Here is a 17,955-nt window from a genome sequence, read left to right as displayed (position 1 = left end):
TATCATCTAGACAAGAGGTTAAAGTAGAGCATAAAGTGTCAGTTGCTGCATTCACATCCAAAGATGAGAAATGGGTTGGTGAGGGAAGAGAGGAGGATACTACAGAGGAAAGATGGGAGGGTGAAAGGGAGCGTAGGTTTCGTCTAAAAGTAACCGGTATAGGGGTTGGTGGCACACAGGTAGCAAAATGTAGTTTAAATGTAATGAAGAAATGGTCAGAGATATGTAGGGGTTCTACCAAAATGTTGTCTGCAATACAATTGCGTGTGTAAATTAAGTCAAGTTGGTTGCCTGATTTGTGCGTGCTTGAAGTGGTATGTCGTTTGAGATCAAATGAAGCAAGGAGTGAATGGAAGACTGTAGCATAAGGCTTGTCCAGATGAATGTTGAAGTCGCCTAAGACTAAAAGTGGACTGCCATCCTCCGGGAATGAGGAGAGCAGCCCATCCAGCTCCTAAGCACCTTCCTAGAGAATTATGTGGTAAATTACCAAAACCTGGAGTTTTATAGGAGCTGTTACAGTAATCTCATGAGATTCAAATGAGTTGTAATTGCATAGGGAGAGTGGGTTGAGTATTTTCAATTGTTAGAAATGAGCAGACCAGTGCCCCCACCCCAGCCAACATGACGGGGGTGTGAGAGAAAGAGAAATTGTTAGATAGAGCAGCTGGGGTTGCTGAGTCTTTTGGACGAATCCAGGTCTCAGTCAAGCCCAAGATTCTGAGTGTGGTTTGTAAAGAAAAAGCAGAAATTAAGTCAGCTTTGTTGACAGCTGACTAACAATTCCAGAGACCCACAGAGAAAGAAAGAGGTGCAGTAGAAGATGTAGAGATGGGATGCAGGTTAGCAAGATTACGTTGCCATCTGCGTGTGATGTTAGAGCGTTGTCGAGAGACAACTGGAATGTTTTGGAAACACATGATAGAGGTGGAAAAGAGAGGACAGAAAAGAAGAGTGTGTAAAGGGAAGTCAAAAATTATACTTAAGTGCGTTGCCGGTTTCGTTGCTCGGTAAAGTCGCAGGTCTTTACACTCATCAGTCTTCACCCGAGGAGGCTGAACACGAGGGCTGAACGCTTCCGCTGACGCCTCCGAGTCAGTACACAGACATCAAAGAAATACACAGTCTAAGAGACTACAGTGAAAACAGCTGTGGCCGCCTTCTAATTAGCACAGCCAATAGCGTATCACAGGACAATTGCTCAAATCGAAACTACAGTACCAATTATTATAATTACCAGTAAGTGCAATCAAAAATACAAACTACAACAAAAATACAAAGTAGAAATAGGTAGACAACGAAATATTCCTTCCTAGCAGCAAGTAATAATTTAAACAACATATCTCCAAACAAAGTATTAAGCAAAACACTCACGCACTGCCGTCCGTCTCTTCTGTTGACTAATCGCTTTACTAGATTAAATCAGACTTTACTAGATTTTAGTAGACTTTACTAGATTGGTCTAGTAAAGTCTGTTGATTTGAGCAATCTTTGTTCATTATATGGTGGTGGTGACCATTCATAAAGCACCTTTTGAATTTTTTTTCTCCAATGTTTGCATGCCTGTACCTCAAGTAGTATTTAAGATGTCTTAATGACCTATTAGATTTTTTCCTTTTGGCATCTTCATTTTTAAGGCCTGTTTGGTTCAGTTTCAGAGATATTGCAATCTCAATATGGCTCCAAGAAAAGTAAATTGTTCAATTGTACACACGTTCAGGGGTCAAAAAACAAATGTTGGTCACTTTGCATGTGGATGATACTTCATTTCATTTAAAGAAGAATGTCTGACTGAAAATCAAAAACCGTTTGAAACTAGAAATAACGTTGAAACTCAAGAGAACTTCTTGAGTTATATGCATGCAAACTTCAGAGAAAAAACTTTTAACAAAATCTAAAATTTGAGACGGAATGACTCGTATGAAAAAACAGCTTAATCATTTTGCTCATAAGATTTCTAAGAGAGGACATTTATATCATATTATATCTAATATCTGGACTGATGCATGCTCCATTAACACTATAAATACAGCAGCCACAACGCACATTGTGAAATAGGCAGCCTGGCATGAGTGTTGTCTGTTACATTAGTCACAGCTATGTGATTATTTCTCTTTGTGACATGGTTTCTTGGCTGAAGTAGCATAAGGCTGGTCCTCTGGGAGATTAGTCAGTGGCTAAAACTGTAGAAAAGAGCACTGATGTTTATCCTGCTGGCTATTTCATGTACTGCATTTTATTTAGTCTCACTCACTATGCAAATGGCTTATTTGGATTCATAACAGACATCTGCAGAGTTTATTCTGAGCTTTGCATCACAGTCACACTTGCTGTTCGGTCATGTGTTTTGTCCCACACACATTCACTGGCTCACAGATCATTCAGCCTGTGTTTGTCCCAGTGCCTGATTTTGTGTGTGTGTGTGTGTGTGTGTGTGTGTGTGTGTTGTTTGCTCAGAACGGCAGAACCCCTCTGCATTTGGCTGCCTATAAGAGCCACATTGCCGTTGTAAGGATTCTTCTGGCAGCTGGGTGTGAACTGGATATTCAGGATGATGTGAGTATAACATGTTTGCAATATTTTCACTTCTGAGCAGAAAGCACATAGATCTGCTCACAATCATTGAGAACATTGGTGTTCACACTAAGTCTGAATTTTTTCTCATTTTTCTTTTTGTTTGGTTAGTCACATTGTCCTTTAAATGTGGTCAGTATCAAATATGACTCTTCACACAGTCCTCAAAAGAACGATAACAAAGACGGTACGCTGTTATACAGAAGTAAATATACAGGCCACTTAAGTCAGTGTTTACACATTCATTTGTAAGATGATGTGCCGTGGTCGCCAGTGAATTTGCGCACAGGCAATCAGGAGGACGAGAATGAGGGGAAAGAGAGCAAAACTATTAAATATTTACGATACGACCCTCGTGTTTTGCTTGTATAGAGCTGTCACCGTAATACTTATGAGTTCAGCACCTCACTGTCCCTTCACTGACTACCTAATTCTGATTTGACTGTTGAGACTGAGGTTGCACTGCAAAACATCAGAGCTGTATCTCATTTAGGACCACATATGAAAGTGGCACAAATCAGAATGAAAAAGATCAGACTCCATGTGGTTTGTGCTGTTCAAACAGAGTCACATATGTGACCCTGCAGCACAAAAGCAGTGTTAAGTCGCTGGGGTATATTTGTAGCAATAGCCAAAAATACATTGTATGGGTCAAAATTATTGATTGTTCTTTTATGCCAAAAATCATTAGGATATTAAGTAAAGATCATGTTCCATGAAGATATTTTGTACATTTCCTACCGTAAATATATCAAAACTTAATTTTTGATTAGTAATATGCATTGCTAAGAACTTCATTTGAACAACTTTAAAGGCAATTTTCTGGCGCCCTCAGATTCCAGATTTTCAAATAGTTGTATCTCTGCCAAATATTGTCCTATCCTAACAAACCATACATCAATGGAAAGCTTATTTATTCAGCAATTTCAAAAAATTGACCGTTATGACTGGTTTTGTGGTCCAGGGTCACATATGAGAAAAGGAGGCAACACTTTGGTAAAGGGACCAATTCTCACTATTAACTAGTTGCTTATTAGCATGCCTATTCTTAAAATATTGGCTGTTTATTAGTACTTATAATGAGCATGTTCTGCATCCCTAATCCTACTCAATACCTAAACTTAACAACTACCTTACTAACAATTAATAAGATGCAAATTAGTAGCTTATTGAGGCAAAAGTCATAGTTAGTGAGAATTGGACCTTAAATAAAGTGTGACCAGAACAATTGTCAACTAAAGTGTCAGAAATGTCTGTGTACATATAAAGAAATTATTCACAAAAAAAAAGTCAGTTTAGTCACCGAATTACTCACCCGCATGTCCTTCCAATCCCATATGACTTTATTCTGTGGAACACAAAAGGAGAAGTCTTGAAGTAACTCAAGACAAGGCATAAAACTACCATAACTCATGCATTATATGTCAAGTCAGAAGACGAATGAGGAACAGACCACAGCACAGGTCTTTTGAAACTGATACTTTTGGTATTTTGTTGTTCACCTTGTGTCTCGACCTTTAGGGCAGGTGATATTCCACAATGCAAACTCAAACGTGTTTCCATAAACCTTGTCTGTGTTGGGCAACCATGCCATTTTTGTTGTTTATTTTGTTTTCTACATTTCTAAAGTATCGTGATTTGACGGATGCCAGCATAGTCTTTTAGTGCTCTACAGCAAACTGAAAACAGAGAAATGTTGATCTTAAACAGTGGTTCCTGCACTGCTGTTCTGAATCTAGTGCAGCATGTTTTAACAGCATCATTTTTTTTTTCAACTTGAAATGGACCAAAATCATAAGTCTATAGGAAAGACTGGTTATTGTTTTATAATAGGAAATGTGAGCTCCCTTTGCACAATGGCAAAGGAGCCAGTGAGAGTAACACACCTCCCTCTTAAAGTGCTATAATACTTACTTCATAAGCATCACACTGTGCAGCCAGAATCACCACAGACTGACTGATGTTTCGGTTATATATATATATATATATATATTTTTTTTTTTTTTTTTTTTTTTTTTGCTATCAGGGTGACCAGACGGCGTTACACAGAGCGACTGTGGTGGGAAACGCTGATGTTATTTCAGCTCTAATTCAGGAAGGATGTGCACTAGATAGACAAGACAAGGTAAATATCTCTCATTCACTTCTGCTAGAATAAGAGTTATTATTGCAGGAATTGCAATGATCTGTTTACAGAGACTTTCACTGCTGATATGTAAATATGTTAAGGATAATGTACACTCATCTGGTTGTTACTGGAAAGTAAATTCTGATAGGACGATGACTTGAAGTGTACTGTACATTATTATTACACAGCTACTTGCCGAATAAATAAATAAATGCACATTAAATACTGATTTAAGTGAAAAAGTGTGGAGTAAAATGAGAGACCAGAACTATGAAGGAAATCAGTTGCCATTAACAATTATACAATCAATCATACAGTTAAGCACCTTATTTATATATAAACGTTTCTCTTTAATGTATGAGGAAAGTAATAAGTATATCAATAACTATAAACCAAATTGATCCAAAACCAAAATTTCATTTAAAAAATGTTACCCATTTAAATAAAAATAAAAATTAAATTTGTGTATAAAAATAATGAACAGCCATTGTTTTTTTATGTTTCCTTTATGTATCGCATTTGACATTACAAACGCAAAGTGGTTATATTTTCTATGTTTTTCTCAGGATGGGAACACGGCGTTACATGAGGCTGCGTGGCACGGCTTCAGTCAGTCTGTCAAACTGCTGGTGAAGGCCGGAGCCAACGTTCACGCTAAAAACAAGGTAAAAGCCACTGCCTAAAACACCCTCAACCTCAACATAAAATGATTTGCATGCTTGGCTGATTTTAATACAACTGTAAATATGTGCAAATACACAAATAATGCACACATAAAGTTATTTGGAGGCACTTTTGGCTTATGAACGTTACATAATTTATCTCCTGCAGCTTTGTTTTGTTGCAGTGGAGCATATGCAACTCCTTCAGTCCGGACTAGAATACAGCACAGCCTCAAGTGCCTAGCTATAATAAAGCAATCAGTGCATCATTCAAAAATAAATAATGTCAGTGTGATTATTGTTTTATTAATTCATGAAGCGGCATCCTTCCATCAAAAGTTCTAGCCCTCATATGCAAACTCAGTACTTGGTCTTCATGGGTGCTGTGCAGTCAACAGGTGTTTTACAGCTGTATTGACCAATCAGCATTCAGGAGGGCATCTGGATCTTTTGTGCAATGTGGAATAATTCTGTGAACGTTCTAGTTGAGCACAGAGCAGGAGATCAGCTCATGTAATCTCTCTCAGGCAGGAAACACGGCTCTTCATCTGGCGTGTCAGAACGGTCATGCTCAAAGCTCCAAAGTCCTGCTGCTGGGCGGCTCTCGTCCCGACAGTAAGAACAGCGTAAGTACCATCAAACTCTTCTTTCTGTCTATTTGATTCATACAGTCAAACCAAAAATTACTCAGAGACCAGATATCATTTTTGATATTTTTTTACTAGGGGGTGCAGGACACTATAGTTCATTTATGTAAGTGAGGATAGCAAAATAAAGTAAACTGTGACATATTATAACCAAAAATTCTTCATACAGAGGACGACCAGTAAAACTGATAAAAATTTGGGACCGAAAATTATTCAGACACTTTGACCTGACCATGTTTTGCTTAAAGGGGTGGTTCACAGTTTTTTTTCTAGGCTTGATTGTGTTTATGGGGTGCAGTCTAACATGTGTTAATGCTTCGTTTGTAAAAAAACGCATTATTTTTCACATAATTTATCTTTATTCTTCACCGCTCTGTCCCTTCTCTGAGAAACACGCTGATGATTTCCTGCTTTTATGAAGCCCCTCCCTCAGAAATAGGCGATGGACTCTGATTGGTTAGGCTCTCGTCCCGACAGTAAGAACAGCGTAAGTACCATCAAACTCTTCTTTCTGTCTATTTGATTCATACAGTCAAACCAAAAATTACTCAGAGACCAGATATCATTTTTGATATTTTTTTACTAGGGGGTGCAGGACACTATAGTTCATTTATGTAAGTGAGGATAGCAAAATAAAGTAAACTGTGACATATTATAACCAAAAATTCTTCATACAGAGGACGACCAGTAAAACTGATAAAAATTTGGGACCGAAAATTATTCAGACACTTTGACCTGACCATGTTTTGCTTAAAGGGGTGGTTCACAGTTTTTTTTCTAGGCTTGATTGTGTTTATGGGGTGCAGTCTAACATGTGTTAATGCTTCGTTTTTAAAAAAACGCATTATTTTTCACATAATTTATCTTTATTCTTCACCGCTCTGTCCCTTCTCTGAGAAACACGCTGATGATTTCCTTCTTTTATGAAGCCCCTCCCTCAGAAATAGGCGATGGGCTCTGATTGGTTAGCTAGCCCAGTGTGTTGTGATTGGCTCAACCGTCTCTAGTGCGTGTCTAACCGTCCCGCCCCTCACCTCAGCGGCATGTGCTTCGGTTGTATTAAACAGCGGCGGCGTTATCGAATCCATCGTTAGAACACAGAATCGTGATTCATATATTAATAGATTATTACGTGCACCCCTAGTTTTCTCTTCCTCTTCTCTAAAGCAGCGCAGCATGGCCTCGCCCCCTTTGCTGCGTGTTCCCGAGGGTGGGGTTTATCTGGGTTTGTGATGTCAGTGTTAATGCTTCGTTTGTAAAAAAACGCATTATTTTTCACATAATTTATCTTTATTCTTCACCGCTCTGTCCCTTCTCTGAGAAACACGCTGATGATTTCCTGCTTTTATGAAGCCCCTCCCTCAGAAATAGGCGATGGACTCTGATTGGTTAGCTAGCCCAGTGTGTTGTGATTGGCTAAACCGTCTCTAGTGCGTCTAACCGTCCCGCCCCTCACCTCAGCGGCATGTGCTCCAGTTGTATTAAACAGCGGCGGCGTTATCGAATCCATCGTTAGAAGACAGAATCCCGATTCATATATGAACAGATTTTTACGTGCACCCCTAGTTTTCTCTTCCTCTTCTCTAAAGCAGCGCAGCATAGCCTCGCCCCCTTTGCTGCGTGTTCCCGAGGGCGGGGTTTATCTGGGTTTGTGATGTCACAAACCCGGGAAGTAACTTGTTGTAGTCCCTACCAGCCGTCCTTGTAGGCATTACACTGGCAGAATTTTAAAAGACGATATCTCTGTTTGCATTGAACTTTCAGCTTCGTAACTTTGCAGATATTGTTGATGCTCAAACAGCAACAAACATACACACTAACTAACATAAAAAAGTGAAATCGCAATCAACCACCCCTTTAAGTGTTTTTCTTTAATTGCCGTTTGAACTTTTTACACCACAGTCTGAACAAAATTAAGCATTGCTTGGTGATTGGTTGACCTAAATTGGTATTATCTAATTATGTACTTAAATTGAACAGCTGACAGCTATTCAACCGAATTCATTTTATAAAACAGATAGTTCCGGTCCTTGATTCTGATTGGCTGAGCTGCGTTCGAAGCTGTTGTAAATGACGCTACAAAGTAACACACACCTTTGTTTACTTCTGTGTGTTTCTCGGGAACCACTTTGTTGGAACCACAACTGTTTCTGAGGAGCTACATTGTTTGGTGGAAGAATACGGTTTTTATTAATATCATTACACTTTATTTGCTCTGTTTTATTTCATGAAACCTTACTGCGTATATGGAATAACCGTTTTATAAAAGCAGTAACCCCCGTGAAGCCGTGGTTTACAGGGAATTTATAACAGCTAAGGGGGTTTTAGGCACGCCGCGACAACGCCCCTTAGCTGTTCTAAATTCACTGTAAACCACGGCTTCACGGGGCTTATTGCTTTAACATACCTTTCTATCAAAGTTATGTGACATTATCAAGTTCTTGTCATGTTTTATTACCATTTTCTAAACTATAGCAAATACGCTGTGATAATGTGAGACATGTCGAAGGTGTTCGGATCAATTTTGGTTTGACTGTATGTCTCTCTCTTTTCTTTCTCTGTGTGTTTGTCATTTAAAAAAAACATGAAACAAATGTGCTCTTTGAATAAAATGACGTTGACTTGTTTGTTTAGGTAGGTGACACGTGTCTGCATGTGTCTGCTCGATATAACCACGTGAGTGTGATCCGAGCGCTCCTGAGTGCCATCTGCTCAGTGACTGAAAGAAATCATGTAAGGACTTGAGATATTGTTAAAACTGTAATTATGTCCATCCTGGAGGTGTTTCTGATTCATCCCTAATTCTGAATCGATGCTCAGGCAGGAGACACAGCTTTACATATCGCAGCTGCTCTGAATCACAGGAAGACTGTGCGCATGTTACTGGAGGCTGGGGCCGACAGCCGCGTCAACAACAACGTGAGCACCTTCAGAAATATTGCATGAGCTTAGATACACTATATTGCCAAAAGTATTGCGACATCCCCTTCTAATGAACAGGTTTGACTGCTTTAGTCATTTCCATGAGTACAGATCTTAATGTTCAAGCATATAATGTGTGCTTCTAATTTTATAGCAACAGTTTGGACAGGACCCTTTTCTATTCTAACATAACAATGCCTCTGTGTATAAGACAAGGTTCAAAAAGAAATGATTGACCAGAAACCTCTGGTGTGACTTTAAATGCAGACCTTGAGCCAAAAACTCCTCACCAGACACCAGTGACCTGTACATATGGCTACAGTCATTTTAGACGCTTCCAAAACTGTTGCAACAGAGATGGAAATACAGTTGTTGAATGCATGAATTATGTTTCCAGCTTTGTTGCCACAGTTTTGGAAGTGCCTGTTCTAAATAAGGGGGTGTGTCCCGATACTTTCGTCCATATAGTGTATGATGCATTGATACAGTTTCACAAAATGTCTCTGAGTTTAATTCATAATGCAACAGAACGTTGCATTCTTAGCTAAATCTTCCTGGGCAAGTTAGTTAAATTGTCTGGATGTTTATAGCTGCTATTGGCATGTAGCAGAAATGACCCATTTATCTGTGTGAGTATGCTCTTGACTCTTCTGTGTGTGTATGTTATTGGGTGAAGACGGGAGAGACGGCCCTCGATCAGGCTCGTGAAAATGATAATCCTGAAGTGGCGCTGCTGCTCACCAAAGCTCCACAGGTAGGAAAACACACACGCTTACGAGCCATTCACAGGAAGAGGTCTTTCTTTTAGATTTTTATTATATGCTTAACAACAAAAACATGTAAATTGTACCAACTGACCAAATATCAGATTTGGAACCGCACATTTGAAAATGACTCAAATCACATGCAAAAAATTTTAAATAATAAATTGATCTTAAATGTGGTGTTTCTGTCTACATACATGCTGCAAAAAAGATGTTCCAGATGAACAAAAGGGATAGTTTATCCAAATTGAAAACTGTGATCATTTACTAATTTTTGTCATTCCAAATCTGTATGGCTTTCTCCTCCAGGACACCAAAAAAATAAAAGGTTTGGAAATCATAAGGTTGGGTAAATGTTGACTGAATTTTCAATTTGCATGCACTATCCCATTAACATGCGCCAAATTACATTCTTCAGCTTTAAATTTAGCTGAGTGAAGAATCAAGACAAGCAACATGTGACTTAATGTCTGTAGAGCTTCACTCGAGGACGCACTGTGAGGAAGAGGAGGGACAAGATGAAGACTGCGGGTCGAGCGCAGTCAGTCCCACGTGAGGAGATGCTGCCGAGAAAGGTAAAGGAGCAAACCTACTCTCCTTCTCTCTCTCTCAGACACAATCAGAACCGGATGAGCATCTGTACGAGAGGCAGATGAAGTTCAAACATGCTGTGGCTAAATGTTATGTAAGCAATTATTAATGGCAGGCGGGTTAATTATTGAACATTCATACTCCCACAGTAATATGACACATCAGATGTGAAATAACATTTTCAGTAATTCAAATTCTGATTGTACCGTAGTCACTCCGTCTATCTCAAGACACTTTTAGGCTTTCATTCTTCAAGTCTTGTGTGTAGAACTACTTTATGTCTCGCAATTGCGAGTTTATATCACGCACTTCTGACTTTATTTCTTAAAAATAAATTCAAATATATAAATAAAAAGTCAGAATTGTGAGATAAAAAGTCGCAATTACCTCTTTTATTTTTTATTCAGTGGCGGAAACGGGCTTCCATACAAATGTCTGAGTTGTACACATTCCTGCATTTTGTGGATTTAATAAAGCTGACAATAAATAAAAATACTACTTGATAAAAAAAAAAAAGTATGTTATAGATCTTATGAACAATTCATCCATGTATGCAATTCTTTTTTATAATTTTGTTTAACCTTATAATCTTTAATCAAAATGGTGAAAACATCAGACGTCTCACTCACATCTCAACATCCAGTCATTTCTTTTTCAATAAGGCATTACTCTCGGATGTACAGTATGTAAGAAAACGTGTGGCTAACAATAAACGAGTAGTACTCTGTTCTGCATAACACATTTCATCCTGCTTTTATCCACTCGCTCCATAGATTCTGCTGGTCTTTGTCAATAATGTGACTTCACTCTTGTGTTTGTGCAGGACAGTGTATCTCCTGCGAATGACACTCATGGCAGTGACGGTTCTCTCCGCCGGAATGACACAGAGGCACGTGCAATCAGAAACAGTGAGAAGAAAGTCAAAGAGAGGGTTCGTCATGCATGTATTTTCTAGTTTAGGGTGCGAGCTGGGTATAATATGGGAATTCTATTATATGCTGAGTGCAGAGTCCTGGGTTAATATTGCAGTAGTGATGGGAATTTGCATGTGAATAAACTCCTAACCAGTCCGAGAGCTCTTATGGATTGTGTGCTGTGTGTTTTTTGCAGCTGTCGCCATCAGATGCCCTCATTCGAAGACAAAGTAAACACAGTGATCAGAAGAAGAAGAGTAAAACGGAGAGTTCATCAGCTCCTCCTTCTCCTCCTCATAACTACAAAGCATTCCAGCTCTATACTCTCTACAGAGGCAAAGACGGCAAGATCATGCAGGCGAGAAACCCGTTTCACCTTCAGATTAAACTGATTTTGAATAGAATGCTAATTGAGAAATAAATACATTTCAAAGGTTAAAAATTACAGAAAAAAATTAAAAGTAATTTGATAAATAGAACCTATTAGAATGGTTTTGAGACTTTAGTCTTTGCAACTTCAGGGATCTTTCTATTCACAATCAGCTTGTAACACTCCTAAGAGAAAAGAAAACTTGAAATCGCATCATATGACCCCTTTAAATGTATTATTGACTTATTATTGATGTATATGTGTTATTTCCATTAAAGGCCCCATTGAATGGCTGCAGGTGTGAACCTCTCATTAACAAACTGGAGAATCAGCTCGTGGCCACTAAAGAGGAGATGCAGTCAGAGATTCACACTGTACAGGAGCTCATGAACAGCAAGATGGGCCAAATGGAGCGCAAGAACAAACATCAGGTGCATACAGCCTAGACTTCACCAGCCCTGCCAGCATAAGTGTCTGAGCTTCATCTGAATGACTATTGTGTGTTTGCGATTTCAGATCAGAGCTCTAGATAAGATCACTTTAGAGAGAGTGTCTGCTGAGAGGATTGAATGTTTACATCGCATCGACAAGCGAGCCATACAAGAACGCTTGGAAGGAGAAAAAAGACAGGTAATATTCACCAATAAATATTCATGCAGATAATCGTATTGGCATAAACCCTATTTTACATGCATGAGAAACAGATTGCTTTTTTTCTCTAGATGTAAAAGGAATAATATGTGACCCTGCAGCACAAAAGCAGTGTTAAGTCTCTGGGGTATATTTGTAGCAATAGCCAACAATACATTGTATGGGTCAAAATTATAGATTTTTCTTTTATGCCAAAAATCATTAGGATATTAAGTAAAGATCATGTTCCATGAAGATATTTTGTACATTTCCTACCGTAAATATATCAAAACGTAATTTTTGATTAGTAATATGCATTGCTAAGAACTTCATTTGAACGACTTTAAAGATGATTTTCTCAAAATTTAGAGTTTTTTGCGCCCTCAGATTCCAGATTTTCAAATAGTTGTATCTCGACCAAATATTGTCCTCTCCTAACAAACCATACATCAATGGAAAGATTATTTATTCAGCTTTCAGATGGTGTATAAATCTTTGTCACATATCTGGTTTTTAGTGGGCATGGGCTAATCTTTGGATTTCTGTAAGCAGGCGTCAGTGGTCAACGATCTCAAGAGCTGGTGCCTTTCGAAAATCCAAAGTTTGGAGACGCGTCTCTCTGGTGATCGCTGCAACACAAAGTTAAGGCGCTCCTCGTCCCTCACCGACACGCTTTCAGATTGTAAACCCCGTTCCCACACAGCTGTACCGGACACATCTGGTGCCGAAGCCTGCTCCTCTCCATCAACAAACCAACCAGAGGCCAAAGATGGACGAGAGGCTGTAGCAGCGAGCGCGAGTCCTGAGGATGCATCGGCTGGTTACTATGTGATTGAGGCGGACCGCGTCTCACTGGGTATGACGCTCGTGACATGAACAGCCACACACACATTCAGCTGTGTTTCTTTCTCCTACACACACACACACACACACACACACACACACACACACACACACACACAGATGTTCTGGCTCCTCTCACATACAGACAGCACTGCATGCAGCATTAATGGTTTTCCTGTGTTTGTTCTCATTTAGATAAAGGCTTATGTAAGTGTTACATAAAATATGTGACCCTGGAGCACAAAAGCAGTGTTAAGTCGCTGGGGTATATTTGTAGCAATAGCCAAAAATACATTGTATTGGTCAAAATTATCTCTCTTTTTTTATATTTTGTATATAAAATATTTTTGTAATATTTTGTAAATTTCCTACTGTAAATATATCAAAACTTAATGTTTGATTAGTAATATGCATCGCTAAGAACTTCATTTGAACAACTTTAAAGATGATTTTCTCAATATTTCGATTTTTTTGCACCCTCAGATTCCAGATTTTCATATAGTTGTATCTCAGCCAAATATTGTCCTATCCTAACAAACCATACATCAAAGCTTATTTATTCAGCTTTCAGATGATGTATAAATCTCAATTTCGAAAAATTGACCTTTATGACTGGTTTTGTGCTCCAGGGTCACAAATGTGTTATGTACGGATATTAGAAGTAAAATATACAAAACGCAATGTATCATATAGTTGTATCTCAGCCAAATATTGTCCTATTATCCTAACAAACCATACATCAAAGCTTATTTATTCAGCTTTCAGATGATGTATAAATCTCAATTTCGAAAAATTGACCTTTATGACTGGTTTTGTGGTCCAGGGTCACAAATGTGTTATGTACGGATATTAGAAGTAAAATATACAAAACGCAACATCTTTATGCACATATGGAGGGATATAGCAGACAAAATCCTTTATTTCATGAATAAGAATATTTTCATGCCATTTTTATTGTACACGTGTATATATAACAAACTGTTGCAAATGTTGAAATGAAATTTGGGCATTAACAAATGAATACGGAACAAAATATAGTTTAACTAATTTAGCAGAATTAATTTAATTTAAAGCACACACACATCATACTGTGTACATTTTTTAGATTTTTGAAGGCACATTAGCTTTTTGTTCGGAGAAAAAAAAAGAAAAGAAAAAAAAACAGCAGACGGGCTTATTGAAAATGCTAATTCATGCTCTGCCACCAGAGCCGCTGAGAAACAGAATAATTCTTTATACTTTTGGCGCATTCCTTTCCTTTATTTCTTACAAATATTTTAAAGGCTGAAATGTGAGGTTTGTCACTTTACAAAACTCTTTCTATTTGTGAAAACCTGTTTTTGAACTGCAAATCGTGTTTTCATGTTTTTTGCAGTCATTTTATGGTTTAATATGATACCATAGATATTGCCCTACCCCGCTCATACAGCATTTATTTTATGCAGGTATATATATATATTAACTTAAATGATTTTAGCAAATGGCTGCAATATAACAAAGAGTTAAAAATTTAAGGGGGTGTGAATACTTTCCGTGCCCACTGTATATATATATATATATATATATATATATATATAATTTATATAGCCTACTTTATGTTGGATATTTATATTATGCAATGTTATATGCAATCCAGGCTGGTGGTTTTTAATAGTACAATAACATCTGATTTAAAGTGAAAAACTCAAATGTGTGTGTGTGTGTAATTTACCACAGTTTAAAGTGCTGGAAAAGCTTGAAAGTGCTTGAATTTGAATTTGGAAAAAGTGTAAGAACCCAAAACATCAATGCAGGGGTCTAGAGATATGTTTTTAGCATCTAGACATTCAGTGAATGATTCCTCTCCAAGCTCTTCTTCAAAAATAGGTTGAAGTCATTTTTTCACCATTAGTTAAGTAAAGGATCATTCAGGACTAGGTGTTTTAATGCATTTCGCAGAGCTAAAGAACATCCAGATGCACAGCGGCTTGTAAGATCTAGCATTCTGACCACTTTGAAGGAGTAGTTCACCCAAAAATGAACATTTGCTGAACATTTACTCACCCTCAGGCCATTCAAGATGAGTTTGTTTCTTCATCAGATTTGGAGAAATGTAGCATTGCATCACTTGCTTAGCAATGGATGTGGATGGGTGCCGTCAGAATAAGAGTCCAAACAGCTGATAAAAACATCACTATAATCCACAGCACTCCAGTCCATCAGTTAATATCTTGTGTAGTGAAGGCTACATGTTTTAAGAAACAAATACATCATTAAGGCATGTTTGCCTTCAAACCATTGCTTTCGGCTAAAATACGAGTGTATAATCCATAATAATGATTCCTCCAATAAAGAAATCCATCATGCCCTGATGTTCTCTCACATCAAAATCCAGTTTTGGATGGTTTTGTCTTCTAAAGGGTGTTTAATCTGTGCGTATGTCTCTCCTGATTCAGACAAGAACACTTTTTCTCTAGAGAAAGAAATATAGATAGAGGACTCGTATTTTAGCCAAAAGCAATGGTTTAAGCGTCTTCCTGATGGATGTGTTTAGTTGTGTGGATTATTGTGATGTTTTCATCAGCTGTTTGGACTCTCATTCTGACGGCACCCATTCACTGCAGAGCATCCATTGCTGAGACACTGATGCAATGCTGAATTACTCCAAATTAACTATAACATTTGTTTGAATTATTTAGAGAGCGTTTGTGAGAAAGTTTGTGTGTGCAGCATTGTTGCAATTAAGTAGCAAAGCTTATTTCATTTATAATAAGTCCATGGTATTAAGATTATTGTTATTTACCAATTGCATCTGGTGCTTGTGTCAATGTGCATGCTGCAAACCTTCTGAAGCTGTTCCGTCTTTTCAGATAAGCAGTCAGCGCAGAATCAATCTGCACCCCAGTCTCCTTGTATAGTCCGACCTAAGCAACGATCCCGGGCCTGTAGTGACCCTCACCGAGCGCAAGATGAGCCTCAGGAGCTGAGACCTGTCCCCAATCAGTGCTGCGAGCACAGGAACCTTAAAAGACGCACCCAACAAAGAGCAAAGACCAAACACAACGCTCAAACCATGACGAGTTTGACGCACACTGCCGAGGCTTCCTTCGCCCAGGAGCGGGAAAACATGCACGCGCTGGAGGTTACGCAGTACTTTTTCGAGGCAGTGACTCTGCAGATGGAGCGCTGGTATGAACGCAAGATTGAAGAAGCACGCTGGCAGGCCAACCAGAGAGCCCAGGCCGACAGAGCCGCTCTGCTGGACAGAATAAGCTACCTTGAGGATGAACTCCGACTGCTGAGGACTAACAAGCAGGAGCAGAGCTAGTACAGAAGGTAACACTGGTGTAGCAGACACTGTAACGTCCGGATGGATGAGTGAAGGTCAACAGAGCAGCTAACACATGAAGATAACACTGCAGCAGCAAGCGTCAGGAGAAGTAGCACCTAAACAGATTTAGAGCCGAAACATTCTCTTTGCAAGTACTTTAACTCAAACACTTCAAGCTACACAAGTTTAATTTCCTTTGCCATCACACAATTCATAATGGAGGGCAGTCGCATTCTTAGCACTGTTAGCAGAAACTGTCTGCTGAGGCTTGTTGCCGCCAGAGTAACACAAGAATGCACTTCATGTACATGCTGTCAGAGCCCTGTTCACAAATTTGTGTCTGCGTTTGCGTGCTTGCGTTGGGTTACCGTCACTGCCAAAGATCCGTTCAAGCTTAAGATAAGTCTGTTTTATTGTAAAAGGGCAAAAACTTAACATATACTGTATAATTTAAATGTGGATTCTTAATTAAGTATAAGGCATGAACACATTTATTCCAGTACTAGTACTCAAATTAGCTGAAAGTGTCTACATTTTGCCACTACTTTGGAGGTTTGCCAGATCATATAAAACCAGTGAAGACTGACAAATAAAAGTAACACAATCCATGATATAAGCAAGTATTATGTCTTTGTATATGGTCTTTATTGCACAAAATGAAATGTCTTAACCTGTGATGTTTCATTGAGGATTTTGATGTAGTTCGTAGGGAACGTACAAGAACACACGATGAAATAAGTGTTTGTAACAGATTTGCATGTGTCAATGTTTCATTTGGTAGGCAAGTCATCTAATTTAACAGTTTTTAATAATTACTTTAAAAACATTCAGAATGCATGGGCAGGAAAAAACTCGGTCCCTTTCTATGTTTTGAGGCTGGTGTTGTGTAGAGATGAAAATCACTGAACTCTAGCTGTGATCTGGTATGAAAGGCCCACTTTTCACCATCCAATCAAACACGAATGTCATTTTATGTTGATTTTTAAAGGGGTCATATGACATTGTTAAAAAGAACATTATTTGGTTTAATGAAATGTTTATGTTACAGATCTTCTTTATGCACCAAGAGCTTGTAACACTCCAAAGAGAAAGGAAAACTTGAAATCACATCATATGACCCCTTTAAGATTTAAGATGCTGGTTATTCTTTCAGCGCTGTGAGCTTGAACAATACTAGAGTGAGAATAAAAGTTATGCCTTCTTTCTTTGCGTGAACATTTGGGCAGCGTTATGCAAATCTTCCCACATAGTGAGGTAGATATGTGGGGCGTGTTAGAACGAGCCGTTTTAGGGGGGTGTGGCTGACTGAACTTTTATCAAGAATATCTCTTTGGTTTTGAGACTTTAGTCTTTGCAACTTCAGGGATCTTATCTATTCACGAACAGCTTGTAACACTCCTAAGAGAAAGGAAAATTGGAAATCGCATCATATGACCCCTTTAAGATTTAAGATGCTGGTTATTCTTTCAGCGCTGTGAGCTTGAACGACACTTAACCTCACACTGCTCCATGAAGACTGATCTATAATGTGTAGATTGTTTTAAGTATTGTTGAAATGATCAAAATGTAAAATAATCATGGTTTCAAACTGACGTCTTTG

General features: G+C 38.5%; 1 protein-coding gene across 2 annotated transcripts in view; it reads left to right on the top strand.

The window, feature by feature from the left end:
- Window positions 1-17,085, top strand: part of ankrd6b (ankyrin repeat domain 6b) — a 29,181-nt gene extending 12,096 nt beyond the window's left edge. The window contains exons 2-15 of one of the 2 annotated variants that reach the window (XM_016237582.1): window positions 2,458-2,556; window positions 4,601-4,699; window positions 5,269-5,367; window positions 5,892-5,990; window positions 8,646-8,744; window positions 8,832-8,930; window positions 9,610-9,687; window positions 10,174-10,272; window positions 11,112-11,177; window positions 11,399-11,560; window positions 11,851-12,003; window positions 12,089-12,202; window positions 12,755-13,058; window positions 15,895-17,085. In XM_016237582.1, the coding sequence (XP_016093068.1) occupies window positions 2,458-2,556; window positions 4,601-4,699; window positions 5,269-5,367; window positions 5,892-5,990; window positions 8,646-8,744; window positions 8,832-8,930; window positions 9,610-9,687; window positions 10,174-10,272; window positions 11,112-11,177; window positions 11,399-11,560; window positions 11,851-12,003; window positions 12,089-12,202; window positions 12,755-13,058; window positions 15,895-16,352 (2,028 nt within the window). In that variant the 3' untranslated portion in view covers window positions 16,353-17,085. Of the gene's footprint in view, window positions 1-2,457; window positions 2,557-4,600; window positions 4,700-5,268; window positions 5,368-5,891; window positions 5,991-8,645; window positions 8,745-8,831; window positions 8,931-9,609; window positions 9,688-10,173; window positions 10,273-11,111; window positions 11,220-11,398; window positions 11,561-11,850; window positions 12,004-12,088; window positions 12,203-12,754; window positions 13,059-15,894 lie in introns of both variants that reach the window. The other variant, XM_016237581.1, reaches the window with a different exon arrangement.
- The last annotated feature ends 870 nt before the right edge of the window (window positions 17,086-17,955 follow it).

Source organism: Sinocyclocheilus grahami, unplaced genomic scaffold, assembly GCF_001515645.1.
Source record: "Sinocyclocheilus grahami isolate Dianchi unplaced genomic scaffold, SAMN03320097.WGS_v1.1 scaffold519.1, whole genome shotgun sequence".
In the NCBI taxonomy this organism is placed as follows: domain Eukaryota; kingdom Metazoa; phylum Chordata; class Actinopteri; order Cypriniformes; family Cyprinidae; genus Sinocyclocheilus; species Sinocyclocheilus grahami.
This window is presented reverse-complemented; position numbering and strand designations above follow the sequence as displayed.